Source organism: Lithobates pipiens, unplaced genomic scaffold (assembly GCF_037356315.1).
Source record: "Lithobates pipiens isolate NorthernLeopardFrog02 unplaced genomic scaffold, aLitPip1_a1.2 Scaffold_23, whole genome shotgun sequence".
NCBI lineage: Eukaryota > Metazoa > Chordata > Amphibia > Anura > Ranidae > Lithobates > Lithobates pipiens.
In genome coordinates, this window is record NW_027507785.1 from 81,244,052 (window position 1) to 81,268,097 (window position 24,046).

A 24,046-nucleotide genomic window follows, 5' to 3' on the forward strand; every position below is an offset into this window, starting at 1 on the left:
GGAGCACAATACGATGATACTTGGGGGGGGAGAGCTGCATGGTCAAGTTGCCAGGAAGAAGTCTATTGTACAAGTGCCACAAAAAAAAGCCTGGTTACAATATGCCCAACAATACCTTGACCTGCCTCATTGGCTTTTTTTGTGGCATTGGTGCAGTAAAGGCTTCCTTCTGACAGCTTAACCATGCAGCTCTTTTTTGTTTAAGTATCATTGAATTGTGCTCCTTAAAAACAACCACGCCATCTTTTTGGAGAGCAGCCTGTATTTCTCCTGCGGTTACCTGTGAGTTTTTCTTTGTATCCTGAGCAATTATTCTGCCAGTTGTGGCTGCAATCTTTCGAACTGACCTTGGCTTGATATTAAAAGAGCCCCTAATTTCCCACTTCTTAATAAGTTTTTAAACAGTACTGACTGGCATATTCAAGGCTTTGGATATCTTTTTATATCCTTTTCCATCTTTGTAAAGTTTCATTACCTTGTTACGCAGGTCTTTTGACTATTCTTTTCTACCTCCTCATGGCTTAGTGTCTAGCCTGCTTAGTGCATCCATGTGAGCGCTAACAAACGTTGACTATTAATACACATGCACCAATTGTGATTTTAAGAAAGACACACATGTGTGAAATTAACCTTTGATTGCCATTTTAACCTGTGTGCCACCTTCTGTGTCTGTACCAAGGCCAAACAGGGTATGTAAACTTTTTATCTGGGCCATTTGCGTGATTTCTGTTGTTATGATTTAAAAAGGATCCAAAAATCTCTGTGATAATAAATGGCTTCATCTGGTTGATATCCTTACTTACATAAGACAGTTTTTTGTCATGATCAGTAATATTTTCAATATTCATGGCAAAATGTTACAATTTCTGAAAGGGTGTGCAAACTTTTGAGCATGACTGTATACATAGTATCTCACAAAAGTGAGTACACCTCTCAGCTAGTGCACCGCAGCATAGTCTCCGGTGAGGCCCCGCTGTCTTCCATTCAATTGGAACTACGCCCTCTTAGACTCCTAACTCAATGGTCATCAACCCTGTCCTCAGGGACCACTAACAGGCCAGGTTTTATGTATTACCTTGGGGAGATGCAGACTACAATACTGCAATCACTGAGCAGAAAATGAGATCACCTGTGATGTATTTCAGTTATCTTGCAAACCAGGCCTGTTAGTGGGTCCCGAGGACAGGGTTGATGACCACTGCCCTAACTGACATAGCAAATGCCCCCAAACTAGCTAGGACAAGCCCAAAAACCTGCCATAAAATTATACAGACAAAACAAAACACCCAGCTATACACAGACCAGTACCCCACAAGAGGTGAGGAAGGACAAACATACAACCAATATGGCAGACAATCCCTGCCCCCAAAAGCCCCATCTAGCCACCCAGTCTAAACTGATGGTGGGCCAAGGCCGAACCAGTTTAAATGACATGAAATTAGACCACTACCGCCACACCACAGAGACGGGAAACGGGACGTACAGTATCTCACAAAAATGAGTACGCCCCTCACATTTAAAAAAATATATATCTTTTTTTCATGTGACAACACTGAAGAAATGACACGTTGCTACAATGTAAAATAGTGAGTGTACAGCTTGTACAACAGTGTAAAATTGCTGTCCCCTCAAAATAACTCAACACACAGCCATTAATGTGTAAATCGCTGGCAACAAAAGTGAGTACACCCCTAAGTGAAAATGTCCAAATTGGGCCCAAAGTGTCTATTTTTTTTTGTGTGTGACCACCATTATTTTCCAGCACTGCCTTAACCCTCTTGGGCAGGGAGTTCACCAGAGCTTCACAGGTTGCCACTGGTGTCCTCTTCCACTCCTCCATGATGACGTCACGGAGCTGGGGGATGTTGGAGACTTTACACCCCTCCACCTTCTGTTTTGAGGATTACCCACAGATGCTCAATAGGATTTGGGTCTGGAGACATGCTTGGCAAGTCCATCACCTTTACCCTCAGCTTCTTTAGCAAGGCATTGGTCGTCTTGAAGGTGTGTGTTGGGGTCGTTATCAAGTTGGAATACTGCCCTGTCTCTGAAGGGAGGGGATCATGCTCTGCTTCTGTATATCACAGTACATGTTGGCATTCATGGTTCCCTCCATAACCTGTAGCTCCCCAGTGCCGGGAGCACTCATGCAGCCCCAGACCATGACACTCCCACCACCATGCTTGACTGTAGGCAAGACACACTTGTCTTTGTACTCCTCACCTGGCTGCCACCACACACGCTTGTCACCATCTGACACCAAATAAGTTTATCTTGGTCTCATCAAACCACAGGACATGGTTCCAGTAATCCATGTCCTTAGTCTGCTTGTTTTCCGCAAACTGTTTGCAGGCTTTCTTGTGCATCATCTTTAGAAGAGGCTTCCTTCTGGGATGACAGCCATGCAGACCAATTTGATGCAGTGTATGGTCTGAGCACTGACGGGCTGGCCCCCGACCCCTTCAATCTCTGCAGTAATGCTGGCAGCACTCATACGTCTATTTTCCAAAGACAACCTCCTGGATATGGCACTGAGACTCAACTTCTTTGGTCAACCATGGTGAGGCCTGTTCCGAGTGGAATCTGTTCTGTTAAACCGCTGTATGGTCTTGGCAACCGTGCTGCAGTTCAGTTTCAGGGTCTTGGCAATCTTCTTGTAGCCTAGGCGACCATATTTGTGTAGAGTGAGAGGAAGGACCACCAGCGGCTCACTCCCACTGTGATTTTACACAGCGAGTCCCATGAACCCAATGTCCCCCGGCACCCACTGATCGTTCGGTACACTGACAGAAAGGTAGATTGTCAATCTGTCAGTACAGAAGCATGGATCCTGAGTTCCGGTAAAGCAGAAACACTGATCCATGACTTACACTGGTAAAAGCACCCCCCCCCCCCAAACTACACTGAAACATTGGATAGGCACAGAGTTAACCCTTTGATCGGCTCTGATGTTAACCCCTTGCCAGCCAGTGTCATTAGTATAGTGATGGCGCATATTTTTAGCACTGGCCCCCAAAAAAGTCTGTCTGCCACAATATCGCAGTCCCACTGGAAGTCACTGCTCTCCGCCATTACTAGTAAAACTAAATCGTTTGTAGACGCTGTAACATTTGCGCAAACCAATCAATATACACTTGCTGGGATTTTATTTTACCAAAAATATGTAGCAGAATACAGTGGCCTAAATTTATGAAGAATGTTTTTTACTTGTATAGTTTTTATAGCAAAAAGTTAAAAAATATATATATATATATTTTTTAAAATTTTCATTCTTTCTTTATAGCGCAACAAAAATAAAAACTGCAGAGGTTATCAAAGACCACCAAAAGAGAGCTCCATTTGTGGGAAAAAAAGGAAATGCATTTTCAGTGTCGCACAATTGTCAGTTAAAGTAATGCAGTGCCGTATCGCACAATTGGTCTGGTCAGGAAGGGGGGGGGGGGGGTAAACCTTCCGGAGGTCAAGTGGTAAAATTAAGATTTCAGACTTGCATTTTACGTTTGTTTTATTATAACCTGCCTCTTCTACAATGAGGAGCCCGCCTGCCCCCAATTTTTTATTTATTTTTTGTCACTTTAGTTTCACTTTAAGTATTACAGTAAAATTTTGGCTGTCATATGCTGCATTTTTCGACTGCGCTTTAGGGGTTGGCATCACGCAAACCTGAAAATATTTGGCACAATCATCTGCGAAAAAATTCCTGCTCATTCCCGCGGTCTATTAACTGTCACAATTAACCTCCAATTCTGTGATTCCAGCTTGTTTGCTTTCAAAGAGCATCACCCCGCTGCTCCCAACTGTCAGGTTTTTAAAAAAAAAATCTGAACGCCACACCCCCTTGTTTTCGTTTTTTACCAGCTCCCTCCCTCCCCCCCCTTTTTTTTTTTTCTCTTTCCTCTATCTGCCAGGACCTGTGTGTGCCTGATTTTCACTTTACAATACTGGCAAATGTTACATAAGCACAAATATGGAGCCCAGGCAGGAGTGTGTGGGTAGTCCCCAAAGCATGACAGCAAGGTCTTACTTGTCAGGAACAGAGTGTGCAACGGAACACAGACAAAATATGTGAATGGTAGCTGCTACAAAGGGCTGATCACGCACCGTGTTGTGGGGAGGGCGTGTGTTTTTTGCTTTTTTTTTTTTTTTTTTTTTTCTCGCTCCTCTCTAACACAAGGCTGGAATTGGCTGCAAGCCCAGCTCTGCATGGACTTTGCAGAAGGTGGGTATGGCTGTGCTCTAGCACAACACGGAACTGCAGGAAACAAATGTATCTACATGCTTTCATCTCTGTTGTCATATTGCATTCCATCTTTCCTGTCCGCTCCGCTCTCTCTCTCTCCCCCCCATCCACCATGCCTATTTTCTTCATTAACGCCTTCTTGTCGGGATGGAGACTCGCAGTGTGTTAAAGTTGTCTCTCTAGCTTCGAGTTGATCAAAGTGGATAATCTGGTAAACGAGGGATTAAGAGCTTGCAAGCGGGCCACATAAGCGATTCTGAAAATGTCATTTGAGTAAGCTTGGCCAAAGTTCAAAAGCTGATGTAGGAGTTGTGTTTCCTATTAATGTCAATGGACGTCGTTTGCTAGCAACCGGGTTTTAAGGCAATTGATGAGTTGTTTGGCCCAGGGGCTGTTTACCTTAGGCAGGTCCTAGGTAGGGGTTAGAGCTGCACGATTCTCACCAAAATGAGAATCACTATTTTTTTGCTTAGAATAAAAAGTTCACGATTCTCGCGATATAAAATCTTTCACGTTATAGGCTAACTTTACTGGTTGGTTAGTTTTTTGTTTTGTTTTTGCAATAAAAAAAAAAAAAAAAGATTTGAAAGACCGCTGCGCAAATACCGTATGACATAACCTATTGCAACAACCACCATTTTATTCTCTAGGGTGTCTAATAAAAAAAAATCTATATAATGTTTGGGGGTTCTAAGTAATTTTCTAGCAAAAAAATAAAAATAAAAATAAAATTATTTTAACTTGAAACCAACAAATGTCAAAAATGGTTTAGTGTTTAAACTATTTTCACTCACACACAGTCTATTCCATTGACAAATTGTTACAATGTTTATACTTCAGTTCAACTGATAAAGAATGTTTTGTTTCTTGGCAGACTGCCCGGTTTTTCTCTTCCTTTCTTTTGAGAACTGTGGCTTCAGAAGAGCAGAGAGAATTCTTTGCATAGAAAGAATTGTGGAACACTTTATTGAAGATCGCGATAACGATTCTTGACGATTATTTGTGCAGCTCTAGTAGGGGTTATGCAAATATTAAGATTATATTAAAATACCTGTCGTTCATAACAGGGGGCAGTCCTATCTTTTGGGGTCCAAAGTACTGTTCAGATTAGAAGGAATTGGTGACGTTTTTGGGGCATAAGGGGTTTTGTCGGTATCCGTCTGAATGTCCTGAAGGGGGGCGGCTGTGGTCTTACTCCAACCGGCGCCTTCCCTTGTCCTCATGTAAGTGGGAGGAGTTCTGTAGTCCAGAGGAGAGCTGAGAAGCCTGCTTGGGATTTTGTAGTGGAACGTCGCTCTCCCAATCAACATTAGTTATGCTGCTAGCATTGGTAAATAAATAGGAAAGTATTTAATGCGAGGGGTATTCCACACTTTATTTTTTCGTTGGAAACGGTGAGGGTGGGAGAAGTGGTAATTGGTCATATCTGAAAGTGTCTTGTGGCAAGCCGGTTGAACTTGCAGTTTGATATAAGACTTGTCACTCTATGGTGAAGATGGCTGCGAAATTTATGAAAAAAGTTCGGAAACTTTTTGAAGAACCCTCATAACTTTTAAAAAAAATTTTTTTTACATTTCTTTAACTATTGCTGGTTTTTTGCCTAGGCAAATGATGTCATACATCCTAGGAGTCTTCGGGAGGAGAGCAGAGGAGAAGGGGTTTTCTCAGCTAAACACTCCCATCTGCATATTTGCTTGAGCTAAGGGCAGATGGATTCCAGGAGGTAAATGCTACGTGAATCATCTGCCCTTATTCAAGATGGCCACAGCTAGAAATGCTGGGGGGGGGGGGGGTTCAAAGTGATATCAAACAAAGTAAAGCATGGAGACATGGGATGGATGGGGGAGTTTGCTTTGAATGTTAAAAATTTAACTAAATGGCGTTTTTGGTTTGTGATGTAGCGATGCAGTGAAGATCCACTTTAAGTGCAACTATGGTGGCGTTTTCGGTTCCCTACAGAAAATTAGGAGCTCACTGGATTTCTGAAAGATCCAAGTGATATTTGTCGGTAATTGCTGTGGTTTTTTTTTATTTTTATTTATTTTATTTTTTTTTAAGAGCCAGAACATTGAGAAATGTGTGTTTTATGTACTGAACGTTTTATTTTTACTTTACAGTGGACTAGTCCTTTAACATAACTGCCAAAAGCTCTGTTACATATTCTGTTGCTTGTAAAGTGGTTGTAAACCTCAGACATGAAATATGAATCAAGCGTATCCCTCTATAGTGTGTGTGCATGTCTCAATTTAGAGCACGAAGTGTCACTTCTGTCTGCTGCTTCGTTCCTCTAATATCAACATAAGTCACTTCTGACAAGTTTTTCTGACGCCAAGAGAAAAATGGTGACAGGGGAGGGAGCTCCAGCAGATTGACAACCTCAGCTCTGTTCCTGTATGCTGTGTGTGTGTGTGTTCCTTTTAAATCCAATCAGCTGTCAAATCTCTCCTAACTGAGCTCTGCAGTGTGTCATTTCAGCTCCCCCCCCCCTTTTTTTTCTGATTTCTCAGACAAACTTTAAAATTAAACACTTTAAATAGATGTAAAGAGAATACTGCAGATAAACAGGTACAACTTGTGTAAGAGGATTTGTTTAATCTCTGTGTATCACCTGAGACCAGTCACTTCATAAGGGTTTACTTTCACTTTAAGCTCAATGAGGCTGCATCAATGCATCTTTGAGATGGTTTTCCAGTCTGTAGCTGGAATTTGTATACCCAGCATATCATAATGCCAAACTCCAGACAAACAGCTAAATTCACAGATGAAATGCATCTGAGAGCTGTTTTGCCTGTCAAAGTTAGTTACAAAGCTATGTCAGGCAGGGGAGGAGGCCTGATCCTTCTGTGCTGCGCTTCCATTTTCACTTACAGGTCTCCTAGCCTGTGACTGGGAAGCGAAAGGAGCTTAAATGGCCTCCTGCAGTCCAGACTTTTCACCAATTGAAAACATTTGATGCATTTTGAAATGGTAAAATGCAACAAAGAAGACCCAGGACAGTTGAGCAGTTAGTATACTATATCAGGCAAGAATGGGACACCATTCCACTCCCAAAATTCACGCAACTGTTCTCTTAAGTTCCCAGATGTTTTGCAGTAGGGCTGGGGAAAAGAACGATTTAATTCTTGAATCGAGTTGAGAGGATTAAAAATTTCAGCAAATTGATTATTTTTTATTTATTTATTTTTTTCCACCAGGAGCGGCGCTGATACCGCGCCAGTCCTGAGGTGCTGCGGGCAGGAGTTTTTAGGCAAGGCAAGGCTTCGCCTAAAAACTTCCTGCAGCTCCCCAGGACCAGCGCTGACACCTCACCATCAAGAAAAAAAAAAAGTTTTTTTTTTTCTTTTTTTTTTTTTGAGAAAATCGGACAGCTCTAGTTTACAGTGTTGTTAAAAGAAGAGTAGATGCTACAACATTTTTTGGAATTGGGGTTGTACTTTTGGCAGCTTTTTGTTGTCCTGCCCCAACTTTTTTGAGACGTGTTGCTGCCATCAATTTCCTTATTTTTTTTTTTCCTAAATTGTAAATTTTCTCAGTTTGAACAGTTGATGTCTTTTGTATTTTGCATAAAATATGGATTTATGAGATTTTCTGATCATTGCATTCTGTTTTTATGTCAATTTTTACACAGCATTCCAAGTTTTTTTTATTTTTTTTTTAGATTTGGGGATCATAGAAAAAAATATTTAGGGTAGCATACATGTTAATGTCTGTCTGTTGCACTCTGTGGTATTCTATGAGTTGCCACAGCCATGTTTTTATGACCGAGGCTTCTCATATCCTGCTTCAGCGTTGGTCTTCTTCGAGGACCACAAAACCTGAATGATATCTCAGCTTGTCTAATAGAATTTCGTGTAACAATCAGCAATGTCAGTAAAGCGTTTCCTGTATTTGCTCATATACACAATGAAATAATGACATTTATGATTGACTTTAGCGATCGGAGCCTCTTTTAATAAGACCGTGCTTGTGCTTAGCTGGTAATTGCTTCTTGTGTGGCATTTTATTACGCAATGGCTGGCAGCCATGGGATTTTCTGTCAGCTATTACCCATGCATATTTTAAAGAGAACCAGTCACCAGTGGGCAGTTGTAGAAATCGAATTCTACACCAGTGGTTCTCAACCCCGTCCTCAAGTACCCCCAACAGGCCATTGTTTTGGGAAGTTCTCTTAGATATAACTGTCCAAAATCCCAAGCCATTGACTCTAATTTAAAGCAAGATAAAGGGGAAAACCTGTTGAGGGTCCTTTAGGACAGGGTTGAGAACCACTGATCTACACTACAGTTTGGTTGTAATACATTTTTGATTTACTTATATTCTCCAGAAGTGTGGGGCTGTAAGGTTAACCCATCTCCAACAAAGGGCATTGACACCCAAAAAAACGGTCATATAACAAAGGTGCTGTCAGAATCGCAGGAAATAACGAAATGCTTTGTTCATTGACAATTTTACTCGCCTCCAACAGCCTGGAGTAGGTATTGGTTGTCAGCCCTGGACTCAGGCAAGAGACTGGTCATTGTCCATGAGGGCCTTACATCCTAAAGCCTAGTACACAGAATGAGCTTATCAGACGAATGATCGTTTAATTTTTTTTTGCATGCCAGTCTCTATATCGAAAACAAATAGGTTATTAAAGTATGAAAATTCTCATACGGCAGAATAAAAATCCGAAAGTGATGTCGTGTTTGTATTGCATTTTCAGACAAAAACTACTGATTAAATGAAATCTGGTATCGTAGGAGGAAAATTTTTGCGTTTTTGTCCCTTTTGGATAATTTAGGACAAAAACTGTGTACTAACAATCAGATTATCGTACAATCGCTTCGAAAGCAGTATTTTTTTTTTTTTTTTTTGTACGGTATTCCCAGACTTAATACTGGGTTGACATTTCTGCTTTAAATTTCTTTAAATATTACTAGGTTTGGTTTTGTTTCTGATGAAGCTACACTTGAACGATAGTGAAACAATTTGACGTCGATGCGTCACGTGACATCATGTGGACACGCCCCCCACCATGTAACCTGTACAGCAGCGGGGTCTTGGGGAGCACCAGGAGCAAAAATTGAGGCAGCAGGCGATAGCAGCTGATGGAAAGCTGGGATACGGATTAAAGCTCCTGGAGTGTGCGACTTCAAGTCACGCCGACTTCAAAGTAGTCCCTCCCCTGCTTTGATCTGACCTTGATGCGCATTGAGGTCCACAGGTCTCAAGTTTACACAGGCATTTCCTGAAATCGCACCCGCAACATTGCGCCAACAAGTCGCAGCAGCAGTAGTGTGAAAGGGGCCTAACTTTTGACATGCAAAGTGCCGCCAAGCAGATGAACAGTGAGCGTGTTCCCCTTGTGGACTTCTGTTTGGCCGGGTTGAGCTGGAGCTAGCTGTGTACTGAACTGCTCTAATGCTGCTGACTTGCATGTCTGAATCTCACCCAAGCACCTGTCTTCATATCAGCAGACCCGATTGCCATTGATCGGTTGCCCCTCAATCCCAGTTATGCCCAAGAGGCCATTTCAATAGAGGATTGCTGAAGATCCCAACAACCTATATCCAGCTACCACTAGTGTGTATACTAATATGGAATACCGTACAATCTGAAATAATGGCACATTGAGTTATCTTGAATTTCACTAGTATAAACCACTAATGAATGACAAAACATGTGCAATAACCATGCTATTTTTAAACCTTTGTTTGAAAGCTTGAGCTATCTGTGATACAAAAGCAAAAAATGTTTAAAGCAACACTAATAAATAAAAAATCATTGTTATAAAAACATAGATAAAATTAAACAAAAATTTGTGAAAAAGAGTTAATAACTCAAAAGTCCATCATAGCCCATAGAGAAAAAGATATAGATAGATATATATATATATATATATTATATATATTTGTATGATATCCGACTTTTTAATGCATATTATGACTTTAATGTCAGCCATTATCACCACCTTTTTAGCATAAGAAAAACTCCAGAAAAAAAATATAAATTTGTGTGTATGTCTTCACACTGGTCCATTGCACCTCCCCATCGAAATGCATCAAAATCGCATCACTAACGGACTCGTGTTACATTTTGAAACGGGTTTTGAGTCACGTGTCCTATGAAAAACCCACCATAAGCACAGCAAAATCACACGCGTTTTCGGCGCTGTTATCAGCACATTTCTTGATCGAAAAAACGCAAATAGCCCAATTTTCATGCCAAGATGTTTCGGCGGCCAAAGTTTCAATGCATCTACTTTAGTGTTTTATGAGTTGTGGTGTATTAAGCACTGTGTTTCCTTTTTATAGAATCATTTTTTGAAAATGTTTTTATTCTTTTTGATACTTTCTAACCCAATCCTGGGGCCTTACCCTTTGGATTTTGGTGTATTTCTTGTATAGTAAGTCTGTAAGGTTACTATGGCAACACTTAACATGTGAGTAGGCCTAAATTTTAAAGAATTTTAATACCCTTATTTTTAGTTTTTGTATAATATAGCAGTTTTAAATATTAATGCCTGGTATACATGAGATTATCAGAAGAATGATTGTCCTATTTTTTATTTATTTTTTCCATGCTAATTTTATATTGAAGGTGAAGAGGTTAGGCTCGGTTCACACAGGGGCGACTTGTCCAGGCGACTTCGCCGCCTGACAAGTCGCTCCCCGTTCTGTACTACGGAACCGTTCTAATAGGAGCGTCTCGAGTCGCTCCGACTTAGAAAAAAGGTTCCTGTACTACTTTTGCAGCGACTTCGGGCGACTTGCATTGACTTCTATACAGAAGTCGTTTTGCAAGTCGCCGCTGAGGTCGCGGCAGGTCGCGGCGCTGCAAGTCGTGCCGCGTCCTGTGTGAACCGAGCCTTACTAAAGTTGTGAAAATTCTCATCCGACAGAATAAAAATCCATAGTCCACAAAATCCAGCTCACAGCTGATTGGTTGCTTTGAGCAGCCCCTCCACTCTGGTGGTTCTTCAGGAGATCCACTGCTGCTGTGTAGCGTGACTCTGCAGGTTCACAGATGGACCAGCATTAGAATATTTCAGCAAGCTTTCTTTTTTTAAGCAGTGTAATAACCAGGAGATTGTTACTCATTGCGTTGTAGAAAGGAGAAAAAAAAAAACACCAGTGAACTGAGTCATTGCAAAATCTGTCCGCTTTCTCCTCTTCTTCCCTGGCTTTTGCCGTGCTTGTGTTGTAAATGGTGTTCACCGGGAGGTAATGGCCTTTCCCGGAACTTTGTACTTTTCTGTTCTAATCTGGGGCTTTGTTTCTGTTTTATTGAACTCAAACGTACAGCCATGGATAAACTTGGTTTTCTAGGATTGCTGAAATAGAGAATGCTGTTGAGCATGTTTTAAGCATCTTAAAGGGAATTTGTCGGAAAGCAGAAATTCCTGTGAGATTTGGCACAGATGGATGCCATCGTTCACGGGACGCACATGCCACATAACTAGCCCTGGATCCATGGAGCAAAACCAGTTCACTGAGTCACATCCTTAGAATAGCCACTTCCAAGATGACCTAATCACACAGGTGTATTTTTAGCTTCATCATCTTGGCTGTCTATCATGTTTTTTTAGTGTGTTTTATTTTTATATATATATATATATATATATATATATATATATATATATATATATATTTTATATTCAATAACAGGGACTTATAAATAGGGATAACGTTATAGTGTACCTCCAAGCATCAAATCAGTTAACTTCTAGTGCTAGACACAGAGTACTGGTAAACACTGTGTCACCATAAATAAGTGGGACACCATCCTCTTGTCAAAATTCTGTATTTGCAACCTTTCTCTTTTCATCCTGCGTTTCATATGTGGCTGAGAAAAGCAGTGCTGAAACCAGGGAACACACTCGTATATTTGCACATTATCATATTTTAGAATTAGAAGATTAATACAGTAGCTGTAGTGGTTAGGGGGGAGCCTCAAGTGTACAGGATGAATGATGACACTAGATGGGGAAAAAAACACGCCTTATACAGCGAGTCTTACATCTTGTACATACAGGCTTCCATTTGTGCAAGTTTAGTTTGTACAGCAAGCTTTTTATAAAGCATTTTCAAAGCTTTTGGCAATCTTAGGGCATATTTGTTCAAGCCTTTAAAGCAAGCTTTAGCTTCTAAAGGAGAGTGCTGACTGCCACTTTAAACACACTACTAGCGGGCTTCAGTAGGATTAATTAAGAGGTGCTGAAGCTGATGGAAGCCTGCTAGCAGCTTGTTTAAAGAGGCAGCTTGTGGAATTCAAATAAAGTAGTAGTAAAGCCTCACATTTGTTAGAATTACATTTGTATGCACACATTGACTAGTGCACGAAAGGTACTTGCCTAAATAGAAGTCCAGAAACACTTTTGTTTGTTACCTTCACCACCGAAGTCTCTGGGTACCTGGGCTCTCCTTTCCTGGGCTTCGGGCTAGAAGCACTCATTCATCACTTTATTGGAACAACCCCTGATTCCTCTTCTCAGATATACATGTCCCATGGTTTTAAAGTGATTCTAAAGGAACTCATATGTAAATAAACATGTTTTATTACCTGCTCTGTGCAATGGTTTTGCACAGAGCATCCCCGATCCTCTTCTTTTTGAGTTACCTGTCAGAGGTTACTTCCTCTGTTTCCCTGCAAAGGTAAAGCATAATGGACTACTATGCATCACATAGTAGCCCATTACGTGTCACTTACCTGACACAGGAGCCAGCGATGTCACCGCTGTCCCTTCTTCCACCGAGCGTCCATCTTCTTTCAGGGTATCGTGGCTCCGGCGCTGTGATTGGCCAGAGCCCCGATGACGTCTCTCCCACGCATGCGCACGGGAGCCACCACTAAGGGCATATCGTCGTTAGCAGCGGCATGCTCAGTGCGCCCGCGCACCGATTTCTACGGCGCATGCGCTGTAGACAATGGTGCCTGTCTTTTTCCAAATATCTCAGGAAATATTTCTTGAAACTACAGGTAAGCCTTAAGCTAGGCTTTCCTGTAGGTCAAAGTGGTCTGTAAGGGTTTACAACCACTTTAAGGTAAAAAACCTTCTGCCTTTAGAATCGCTTTTAGCACCACTGCACATCCATTGCAGCCTGTGCATGCATCGCAGGCACCATCATAATGTCAGGCTTGCATGTATGAAAGGGTCTAGGAACCTGGGGCATTGATATTTGAACCTGCTCAGCTGAGAGGAGAGTGGGCTTTTGTAGAGGAAGAGGCAAGCATATAAGGTACACGTTGAGGTCAGCTACATTAAAGCGGTTGTAAAGGCTACATTTATTTTATTTTTTTCTAAAATAACGAATATGTTATACTTGCCTGCTCTGTGCAATGGTATTGCAGAAAGTGGCCTGGAACCTCCCCTTCTGTGGTCTCTTGCCCACGCTGCGAGCGCTACCATTTTTGTGTGCATCAACATAGCAAGCCACTTGCTATGGTGCATACTTGCAGGCTCGCTTCTGAGCTGGGCTGTGCGCATTCATAGACACACACAGCATGGCTCATCCCTGCCCCCTGCACCCTCCTCGCAGGATTTGATTGATAGCAGCAGGAGCCATGCAGTTTCCCACCTCCCATGCTGTAATAGATCAATGTAACAGTGATATATTGATCACTGATAACATCTCCCTCTCCTTCCTCCAGGTAGCTTGGAATTAGGGTGGACATTCTGATGACGCTGGCCATGTTTGAATGAGCCTCAAATGCTCATACAATGGTGCGTAATGACATTGAGAGTTTTGTGATTTATAAATCAACAAAAGCGGTGTACTCGCTCTAAAATTACTCTAATCTTAATGTTTCAGTTTATAGAAACAGATTCTATTAACTATGTGCATTGCAGTGTAGAAAGGGATAAAGGTCTTTTCCACCCGAGGTCTTATCTCCAATTAAGTCTTCAGTCGAAAGGTGTTTTTTGTTGTGCAGCAGCTTCAAAGCAAGACTGTGTTCAAAGGAGCCCACAGGTGGCATCTAAACAGGTATTCTTTAGGTACAACATGTTTAGAGCTATAGGATAGATAAACCAGCAATAATTAACCCAACAAACCATTAATGTGAAAGGTGCAACTGCTCGATCTGAAATCATATTCTTTGGAGATTTTAGTTATTTACCAGTTTCCTTTTATTCCAGAAAGAAGACATGGTTCCTCCAGCAAGGCCCCTCTGACCCCTCCATCATCGTCTGTGTATTCCCTCTACTCCACGCCATCAACTAAAAACAAAGTGGCCGGCAGCAGCACGCGGACATCCAGCAGTGGTAGTGCCTCCTCCAACTCCAAGCTGATAAAATCTCCCAAAGAAAAGCTACAGATAGGCGGGAACAACAGGTCGATGCATCCCACGCAACACAGCAAAGCACCACAAGACAAGATGTAAGCTACACTTCCTCTGGGTAGAAGAATTGTCAGCAGCGATTATGGTAGACTTGACCGGTTTAAGCCCATTCTTCTACTCCTTACCTTGTGTAAAGGGCAATATTTTTGGATTTCATCAGCAGATTGACAGTGATGGAATAGCGACCGTTGAGTAAATAATCCATTGTGCATTGTGTCTTGTTCAATCAAGACATGTAGTATTTCTGACCGGATCTTCCCAGTTCGGCTGTCAAGCTTGACATGCGCAGGTGTTTTTGATGTGTCACAAGTTACTTCTGGTCAGATCTCCCTGGCGTACTATACGGGAGTCCGGTCCTCTCTTCCTCCCATCCACAGTTTTCTGGGACACATCACAGGTCCCAGAAGACTGTGGGAGCATTCACAAAGTGCAGCATGACTCGCTTGTAGGGATGCACCGAATGGGTTTTTTGGTGCCGAAACCGATACCGAAAATAAATCTTCCTTGATCCCGAAACTGATACCGAAGCGGCACGATACCGAAATTGACTGTTTTTAAAAAAAAAATTTTTATACACGAGATGGTCAGAGACTGGGGACAAGATACAGGAGATGGTCAGAGACTGGGGACAAGATACAGGAGATGGTCAGAGACTGGGGAAAAGATACAGGAGATGGTCAGAGACTGGGGACGTGCTACAGGAGATGGTCAGAGACTGGGGACGTGCTACAGGAGATGGTCAGAGACTGGCGACGTGGTACAGGAGATCAATGCAGCCTCACCAGTGCCCATCATATGCAGCCTCACTGTGCCCAGCAGCTTACCAGTGCCCGTCATGTAGCCTGCCTGTGCCTCAGGTGTGCCAGTGCATATAAACATACACATAAAAACACACACATAATACACACACACGCAAACATATGCACACATATACACACACATGCACACACATGCACGCATATAATACACACACATGCACGCATATAATACACACACACGCACGCATATAACACACACGCACATATATATATATATAGACAGTCCTTTTAAAAATTGGCAGCTGCAGCTTTGTACCTTATTCTCCATGCTGGGTACTGCACTCTAGGGGGAGGCAGAGAGCACAGCACACACTGCTAGACGCCTCTCCCTTGCTTTCACTTTCATAGTAAACAGCGTGCCCGAGCTCCTGCACAGCCGATTTACACATAGGCTGAGGAGCCATATGCAGCCACCGCTGGGGAGAGGGGGACTTTACAGTGAGACCCCACGGGCGCCTGCAGCATGGGTGAGGAGGGAGGGGAGGAGGAGAGACTAAAGACGGAATGATACCCCTGTGGTGGGCGCGGCCAACCCCCGCAGGCCCCGCCCCATTTTCAGCGCCAGTATCCGTGAAAATTCTCTTTCGGCTTTTTGCCGAAAGGGCCATTTTCGGCCGCTGTGTTTCGGCAGCCGAAATTTCGGTGCATCCCTACTCGCTTGTGTACAGTGAGAAACCGGCTGTGAAGCTTGACGGCTTCATTGCTAGATTCCCTTACCTAAGATGCTGGCGCCTGCACCCGAAGCCAATTGTAGAATCTGCTCAACATCGATGGATCCCTGAACAAGTAAGTGTCCTTATATTATAGTAGCTACAGTATTTGTAGCTGCTGACTATTAATTTTTTGAGGGGAGCTTCTCTTTAAAACAGTGGAGAGAGGGGCCAGCTTAGGCTGAGCCCCTCAGCCCCCTTTCCCAGGGATCTACACAACACATAATACACAAGATTCCATGGCAACGCATTACATCTTCAACCCCATATTGCCCTTTCTTAAGCCACATATCAAAGCTAAACTTTCATATTCTACTGCACAGCTCTATTCAGACAGGGCAGGAGGTCTGGTTTGTTTGTTTTTTTTTTCTCTGCACCAATTAAAATTATACTTTTAAGTCTTGTCCAGCCCCAAGGCTGTAGCTAGATGGTGAAAAGAGCAGCAGCAACCTGATGAGCTCATCTCTGTCACTTTGCTCTCTAGTCCTAGCAGCATGTCTTTGTTGGTGAGGTTACTGCACCACAACAATCTGCCATCTTGTGCTTCTTCAAGGCTGAACTCTGCTTTACAGGGGCTAATACAAGTACAAATCAGGGACTATATGCTTTAAAGCCTCAGCCAGATAAGCAGGGATGGGCCGAGATTCCATCTATGTGCAGGCTGATCCATCGATTGACTTTTGGTACAAACGGCATAATGGATTTCCAGCATGCAATTATTGTTAGTGGCTATAATCATTGTGTTCTCCTAGCATGGACAGCTTCCACGCTTGAAGAACACAATAGCTCCTCGAGAGGGATTCTTCCATCTACACTGAGGTGTCCGTTTATGAAGCACTGAACAGCGGTGGTCCCGAGGATCACCACTGATCAGTCCATAAATGGTTTATGAAACAGAGATAATTGGGGGAGAACATGTTTGAACATGATCTCCCACCAATGATCTCCGCACACTGAGAATCCTCATTGACTGACACAGAAACGGACAGTTTATGAAGCTGCGATCTCAGCGATTCACTGACGAACTGTACCAGAATTCATGCTCCCGATTCACCAGCTCAGAGGTGGAGAATCGGGTAGTGAAGAGAGAATCCCTGGGGATCTGAGGAGGCAGGAAAAAGATTTTTAACTTCTTTCTACCTCGTTCAGATTCCCCAAATCAGTAACCATGCCCCCTGTAATATATATATATATATATATATATATATATATATATATATATATATATATATATATATATATAATGTAGGGAGACTCTTTATTTTATTAGCATTAACCACGCCATCTATCTATGCAATGAGCAGTGATAATTTATCACTGCTTAATTAACTGACACCTCTGTGTTTGTGAATTTCTGGTACTGTAATCTCGTAAAGTCTCACGACATTCCAGTATCGGGGGCCGTTATCCACTGTTTGAAGTGTTTGTGTAGATCACTTCACTCCACCAAAGGTGAAACGATCTACACCACTTCATAAACTGGCACACAGAGGAGAGCGATCTCTCCTCTGAGAATGCCGGAGAATTAAATTTTTTTCACTGCTTCATAAACGGACACCTATGTGTGTTGATGGGGGAATTGAGCGATTTTCTTTACGGCAACCACGGGGAGATTGCCTTATCTTTGGCCTGCCTTGGTCAGCCTAGAGTTCAGCTTTAAGATAAGTTTTCTCGTTTAGGCTGACAAATTCAATTTTAGACCCCTCCCAGAAGCCACGCCAAAGAAGTTCAGCATTGTTCCCAGATGTTGATATTCTGTAGGGTTTCCCTGTGCTGATAGGTGGTCTTTTCCTATTACAATGCATGAATAAACCCAATTTACCCACCAGGTTGGTGGGGCATTGGAGACCCAGTTTTGAGCATTTTCCTAGCTAGCAACAGTGCTTACAATATGGCAGTTTTTAACACTATCAATTTTTATCAGTCATTGTTGTGAGTACTTTTGGTGGGTTTCATGTTGTCTATATATTCTAGAATATTATGTTGGGTTTCTGATTTTCTGCTGTTGGAATGAGCAAAGAACAGTTGCACAGGAAAAGGTTATTCTGACATGCGCTTGTTGTAGTTTCAAGCAGTTCACTAAAAGAACCATAATTTTTTGAGGTAATTGGGTGCTGAGAGTCCTTCATTTACTAAAAAAAAAAAAAAATTGTCCCCCACAGAATGACCCCATCTGTTAAAGTGGAGAAGATGCATACAATCCAAAAAACAGATGGTGCGTTGCAAAAATCGGCTGCTGGGTCTACCTGTTCCTCTTCTGTCAGCTCCTCAGTAAAGACTGGCCTTAACTGGCAATCAATACCAAAGCCACCTTTGCCTTCCCCTGGACAGATACCAAATGGTAAAGGAATTCTCTCGACTCCTCCGAATGTGGAAAAGAAAGCTGAAGATACGAACTGTAGGAAATATTTACACAAGAGATTGTCTGGTATGTATGACTTTTCATGTATTTTACTGGTTTATTTCCAGATAATGCAAACCCAACACCCACATACTTCTAGTTTTTTTGTTTTTTTGGAAGGAACCCCCACTGGTGTGGTGTTGATAAAAAAAAAAAAAAAACATTTGCAGAATGAGATCTGTCTGTGTTGACCACAGCTGTCATTCGGCATTGTGTTCCTACAGGTGGGTTCCTTGTCAAACTTGGCTGTGCAGGTGAGTATGTACTGTGCGTATACATTCATTTCTAGGGGCTGTCTGCATGCAGCTCAGCAGTAGAGAAAAAGTCAACTGCTCTGGCTGCTGCACAGCACTAAGCATCCATTTGGATGAGTCCTTAGAATTTCTTTATAAGTCTTCAGTAAAGTTCTGGTCACACTACCTTGAACGCAACATGTTTCCCGAAACTCTTCAGCTCTCACCAGAGAGGCCTCACTTTCCGTCTAATCGGCAAAATGGCTATATGGATGCTTCTCAGTATTGTAGACTCCTTCAGACTTGCCATTTCCAGGAAATGTGGGACATAAGAGAGGACCTAGAATTTCATATAAACTCATAAGGCAACACCAGTAGTCTCCAAACTGTGGCTTTTTGCTTGCCTCTATCTGGCCCTTGGGACACTAGTCTTCCAATTGGCACCAACGATGAGACACCATTCCTCCCACTGACACCATTAATGGGGCAGTCTTCCACCCACTGACACCATCAATGGGGCACTATTCCTCCTGCTAAGATCAATGATGCTAGGACATTTTCTACTCGCACTGGTCACAGTCTGGCCCTACTAAAGCCTGAAGGACAGTAAACTGGGCCTTTGTTTAAAAAGTTTGGAGACCCCTGGCCTAGACGAAGATGACATGGCCACTGGGGGTGGTGCTTTGTGGGTTTCTGAAATTAGAGACCGAAGAGAGCCTGTTTTCAATCAGAATTAATTTGGGTCTTGGTGTGCATTACATATTAACGCACACTAAGATTCAAAGACTTGTATGAGGAGCTTGAGAGGTCAAATGTTGCTACTACTGGAATATTGGATGGACCACAGTGTGACTAGGACTTTACTAAAGGCTTGCAATGAGAGTACCTCTAAAGCCTGGTACACGTGTAAAGTTTTCTTTCATTCAATCCACTGATGTTAGCTTGGCAAGCTCCCCCCCCCCCCCCCCCGCCAGAATAGACTCAGATGCTGGTTTTCCAGCATTTGCCTTCGACAAAAGATGGTTGTTGGAAAGACAGCCGTACACACTGACTGAACGTTGGCTGGTTCCTGTGTAACCCACTGATACTTGACCCGTGTGTACTTGGCCTAAGAATGAATGAAACTCAAAGGCACTACTAAGTGAATGATTATCAAAGTATTTTTACCTTGGTGAATGTAGCAAGGGAGATATAATTTAAAGTGGGAGTGAGGAAACACTGGCTACTACATAATTTGTAATTAAATCATTACAAATTATAAATAAATAATTATTAACTAGGGCTGAAGTTTGATCATCACCTTCCTCCTTCCACACTTCCATATTGGCTAGTGAAGCAGCCCCTCATAGTTATGGTCCCCTAGGAATATGTTGGGGGCATAGCAGACATGTTAGACCCCTTTCACATGGGAGCCATCTTTCAGTCGTTACAGCGCTAAAAATGGCGCCTGAAAAAAGCCTCACACTGTGGCTCTGCGCTGGCAGGGTGTCACAAAAAGTCCTGCCAGCAGCTTCTTTGCAGCGGTGTAGGAGCGGTGAATGCACCGCTCCAACAATGCTCCTCCACCGCTCCTGCCAATTGAAAACAATGGGGCAGCGCCGCCATACTGCCGGCAAAGCGCTGCTGCAGCAGTGTTTTGCAGACAGGCTTAACCCCTTTTCAGCCGCTAGCGGGGGGTTAAAACCGCCCCGCTAGTGGCCAAATAGCTCCGCTAAAATGACGGTAAAGCAGCGGTAAAAATGGCGCCACTTTACCGCTGATGCTCGGGGCAGCTCAGTCTGAAAGGAGTCTTAGGGTGTTTCCTGATCAGAGCAGCCCAGCAGTCAGGAAAATCTGAAGGATGCTGAAAATATGTACCTGCATCTCTGGGTGCCTTGCAATTTATACCTGTCAAAGCGTATAGATATTCTTAAAGCTTAACACTGGGAATTTAAAGAAATAAGACTACCCCTGCAGCAGAGAACCCACAGGAAGAAGTAAGGTGTAATTCTTGCCTTACTCCAGCTTGTTGGGTGCTCCATTGCTGTTGTCATCTACAAGGCAGTGCTGTTGGCCCTACATTGTACTTGATAATGGCATCATGCGACCATGGGCTGGAGTGCTTAAAGAGGCTTCAGTGGAGCTGTTGAAGAGGTGGAACGAGCCTACCAGGGTGATTATTTTTTTTATTGATTTTTTTTTTTTGGGGGGGGGGGGGGGGTGTTATTCCCAGAACTTGCGTCAGTGTGAACCGGGCCTAAATGAACAAAAAGTAGATTCTAGAAGAGTCTAAAGACTTCAGTCTGATCCAGCAACCTGCTCTAATTAACACGCCATTTGCTGGCCTCTGCGTGAGCCACTTCTCTTTAGACTGCCGTGTCTTTTTGTAGCCTTTCCCTTCTCCCCGCTATGACTGTTACATTCTTGCCAGCAGTAACAATGTATCAGGCCAGTTAGTGCGAAATGTGCAAAGTTGGATAAATGTGAAAAATAAATAGGGCCTTCATTAGACAGGTTCATGTTGCTGCTGTCTGTAGTTTTGGTTGCCAATTGTCTCATATTCTATAGATCGAGAGTTTGACCCCGATATACACTGTGGAGTTGTCGATGTCGAGACAAAGAAGCCCTGCACTAGATCTCTGACATGCAAGGTAAGTCATTTCCTCTATCTTACTACTTGTGTTTATAAACCGGCCCCAGCTAAAATCAGAACTGTGTGAAGCATGTTTTGTATACACTGACATACGTGTATACACGTAACATATGTGTAATTTCAAGAAATCCTAAATCTCCTTGAAGGTTTATGAATGAAATGTTTATCTATACACTTACAAAAGCATTAAAAGGACTATGATCTATATAGGCACTCCACTCCCTTACATGACACAGTTGTCAGATGTAGACTTTGCATGGTAACACTGACTCCCAGTTTTAAAAGTGCAGAATAGGCTAAATAAAAAATAGATGCTTTGCGTCCAGCTTCAGTAACAATGGCAAAATGGTTATTAGATTATATTTAGAGATCTAAACAGCTCTGACATCACCAGAAGGTACCAGCTTTATTTTTAGCTGTCAGTGTGCTGTTTATACCAGTATATTGCAGGATCTAAAGAGGCTTACGCAGTGAAATCTACAGTTACTACTACAGAATTAGAATACAGAGGAACTTTTTCTAAGGCTCTAGTTGAAGCCATACATCAGCCCCAATTTTTTTTAGCTGTGTCTGTGGACTTGGCAAACTGTCATTCATCCCCGGGACAGGAAGTTGCAAAAGTAATAACTTGACAGGTTCTTAACCACTTAAGGACCAGGCCTCTTTTTCGGACTTGGTGTTTCCATGTTTAAAACAGTTTTTTTTGCTAGAAAATTACTTAGAACCCCCAAACATTTTATATTGTTTTTTTTCTAACACCCTAGAGAATAAAATGGCGGTCATTGAAATACTTTTTTTCACACCGTATTTGCGCAGCGGTCTTAGAAGCGCACTTTTTTTGGAAAAAATGCACTTTTTTGAATAAAAAAATAAGACAACAGTAAAATTAGCCCAATTTTTTTTTATACTGTGAAAGATAATGGTATGCCGAGTAAATTGATACCCAACATGTCACGCTTCAAAATTGCGCCCGCTCGTGGAATGGCGTCAAACTTTTAGTCTCAAAAATCTCCATAAGCGACATTTAAAAAATTCTACAGGTTGCATTTTTTGCGTTACAGAGGAGGTCTAGGGCTAGAATTATTGCTCTCGCTCTACCGATCACGGCGATACCTCACATATGTGGTTTGACCACCGTTTTCATATGCGGGCGCTACTCACGTATGCGCTCGCTTCTGTGCGCAAGCTCATCGTAACGGGGTGTTTTTAAAAAAAATTTTTTTTTTTTTTTCTTATTTATTTTATTTATTTTTACACTTTAAAAAAAAAAAAAAATGGATCACTTTTATTCCTATTACAAGGAATGTAAACATCCCTTGTAATAGAAAAAAGCATGACAGGTCCTCTTAAATATGAGATCTGGGGTCAAAAGGTCCTCAGATCTCATATTTGGGCTAAAATGCAAAAAAAAAAAAAAAAAGAAAGAAAATCTGACATTTAAAAAAAAAAATATACCTTTAAGAGGTATGGGCGGAAGTGACGTTTTGACGCCGCTTCCGCCCTCCTATGGTATAGAGACGAGTGGGGGCCATCTTAGCCTCACTTGTCTCTATGCCCAGCCGATGGAAGGACCCGATCGCCTCCGCCGCTACCGACGGCTCCGGTAAGCGGCGGAAGGTGCGGGAGGGCGGTGGGAGGGGGGGTGGCACCTCTCCCGCTGCCGATAGCGGTGATCTCACGGCGAATCCGCCGCGGAGACCACCGTTATCGTACAGCCGACCGCCGCCTGAAGAGATGGATATCTCGGCTGTGGCAGCAGCTGCTGCCGTTACCGAGATATCCCTCTTCAAAAAATGGACGTACATCGTCGTGCGGCGGTCGGCAAGTGGTTAAAGTGGTTGTAAACCCTCAAGCACACAACCCGGCAGGTCAGGAAAGGGGGTGGAGAAGAGCGAGCTGTTGAGAAGAGGCCCTTGTCCCCCCTGCCCCAAAGCACCCACCCCCCATGTTGAGGGCATGTGGCCTGGTACGGTTCAGGGGGTGGGTGCTTTGGGGCAGGGGGGACAAGGGCCTCTTCTCAACAGCCCTGGCCATTGGTTGTTGGGGTCTGCAGGCGGGAAGCATATTGTAATCTGGAAGCCCCATTTAACAAGGGGACCCCCAGATTCCGTCCCCCTGCCCTATGTGAATAAGTATGGGGTACATTGTACCCCTACCCATTCACCGAAAAAAAAAGTGTAAAAAATAAAACACATTACACATGTTTTTAAAGTCATTTTATTTAGGCAGTCTCTTAAATCGTCTCTTCTCCCCTCTCCGACTATTCTGCCTCCTCCGCTAAAATCTTCTGGCTCTGTTGGTTCTTCTCCCCTCTCCGGGCCTTCTAGCCCTCTCCAGTTCATCTCCCTCTGTCCGCTGTCTTCTGCCTCTGCTGGGTCTACTCTTCACCGCTGTCTTCTCCCTCTGTTCTTCTTCTGATGTTGACTCGACACTCTCTCCCACTCTAATGCTGGGTGCGCATTGTGCCCCTACTTTATATTGTCATGGGGCGGGGGTCACCGGGTGATATCCAGAGGCCCCGACCCATAGGACATCACTGCCAGGGGCTTAAAGGAGCAGTCATCCCGGAGACACCCCCCCCCCCCCTCCTTTGCCAATATATGTAGTGGCCTACCCAGCATTAGAGCGGGAGAGAGCGTCCAGTCAACATCGAAAGAAGAACGGAGGCAGAAGACCCGGGAAAAGAGCGAGA

The 24,046-nt window shown here is 43.0% G+C and overlaps 1 protein-coding gene across 2 annotated transcripts in view; it reads left to right on the plus strand.

Annotated features, from left to right (window-relative positions):
• ATXN7 (ataxin 7) overlaps positions 1-24,046 on the plus strand; it is a 176,008-nt gene that overhangs the window by 117,193 nt on the left and 34,769 nt on the right. For both annotated transcript variants that reach the window (XM_077451947.1, XM_077451948.1), the window contains 3 exons: positions 14,358-14,598; positions 18,251-18,516; positions 21,270-21,352. In XM_077451947.1, coding sequence (XP_077308073.1) covers positions 14,358-14,598; positions 18,251-18,516; positions 21,270-21,352 — 590 coding nt within the window. The remainder of the gene's footprint in view (positions 1-14,357; positions 14,599-18,250; positions 18,517-21,269; positions 21,353-24,046) is intronic.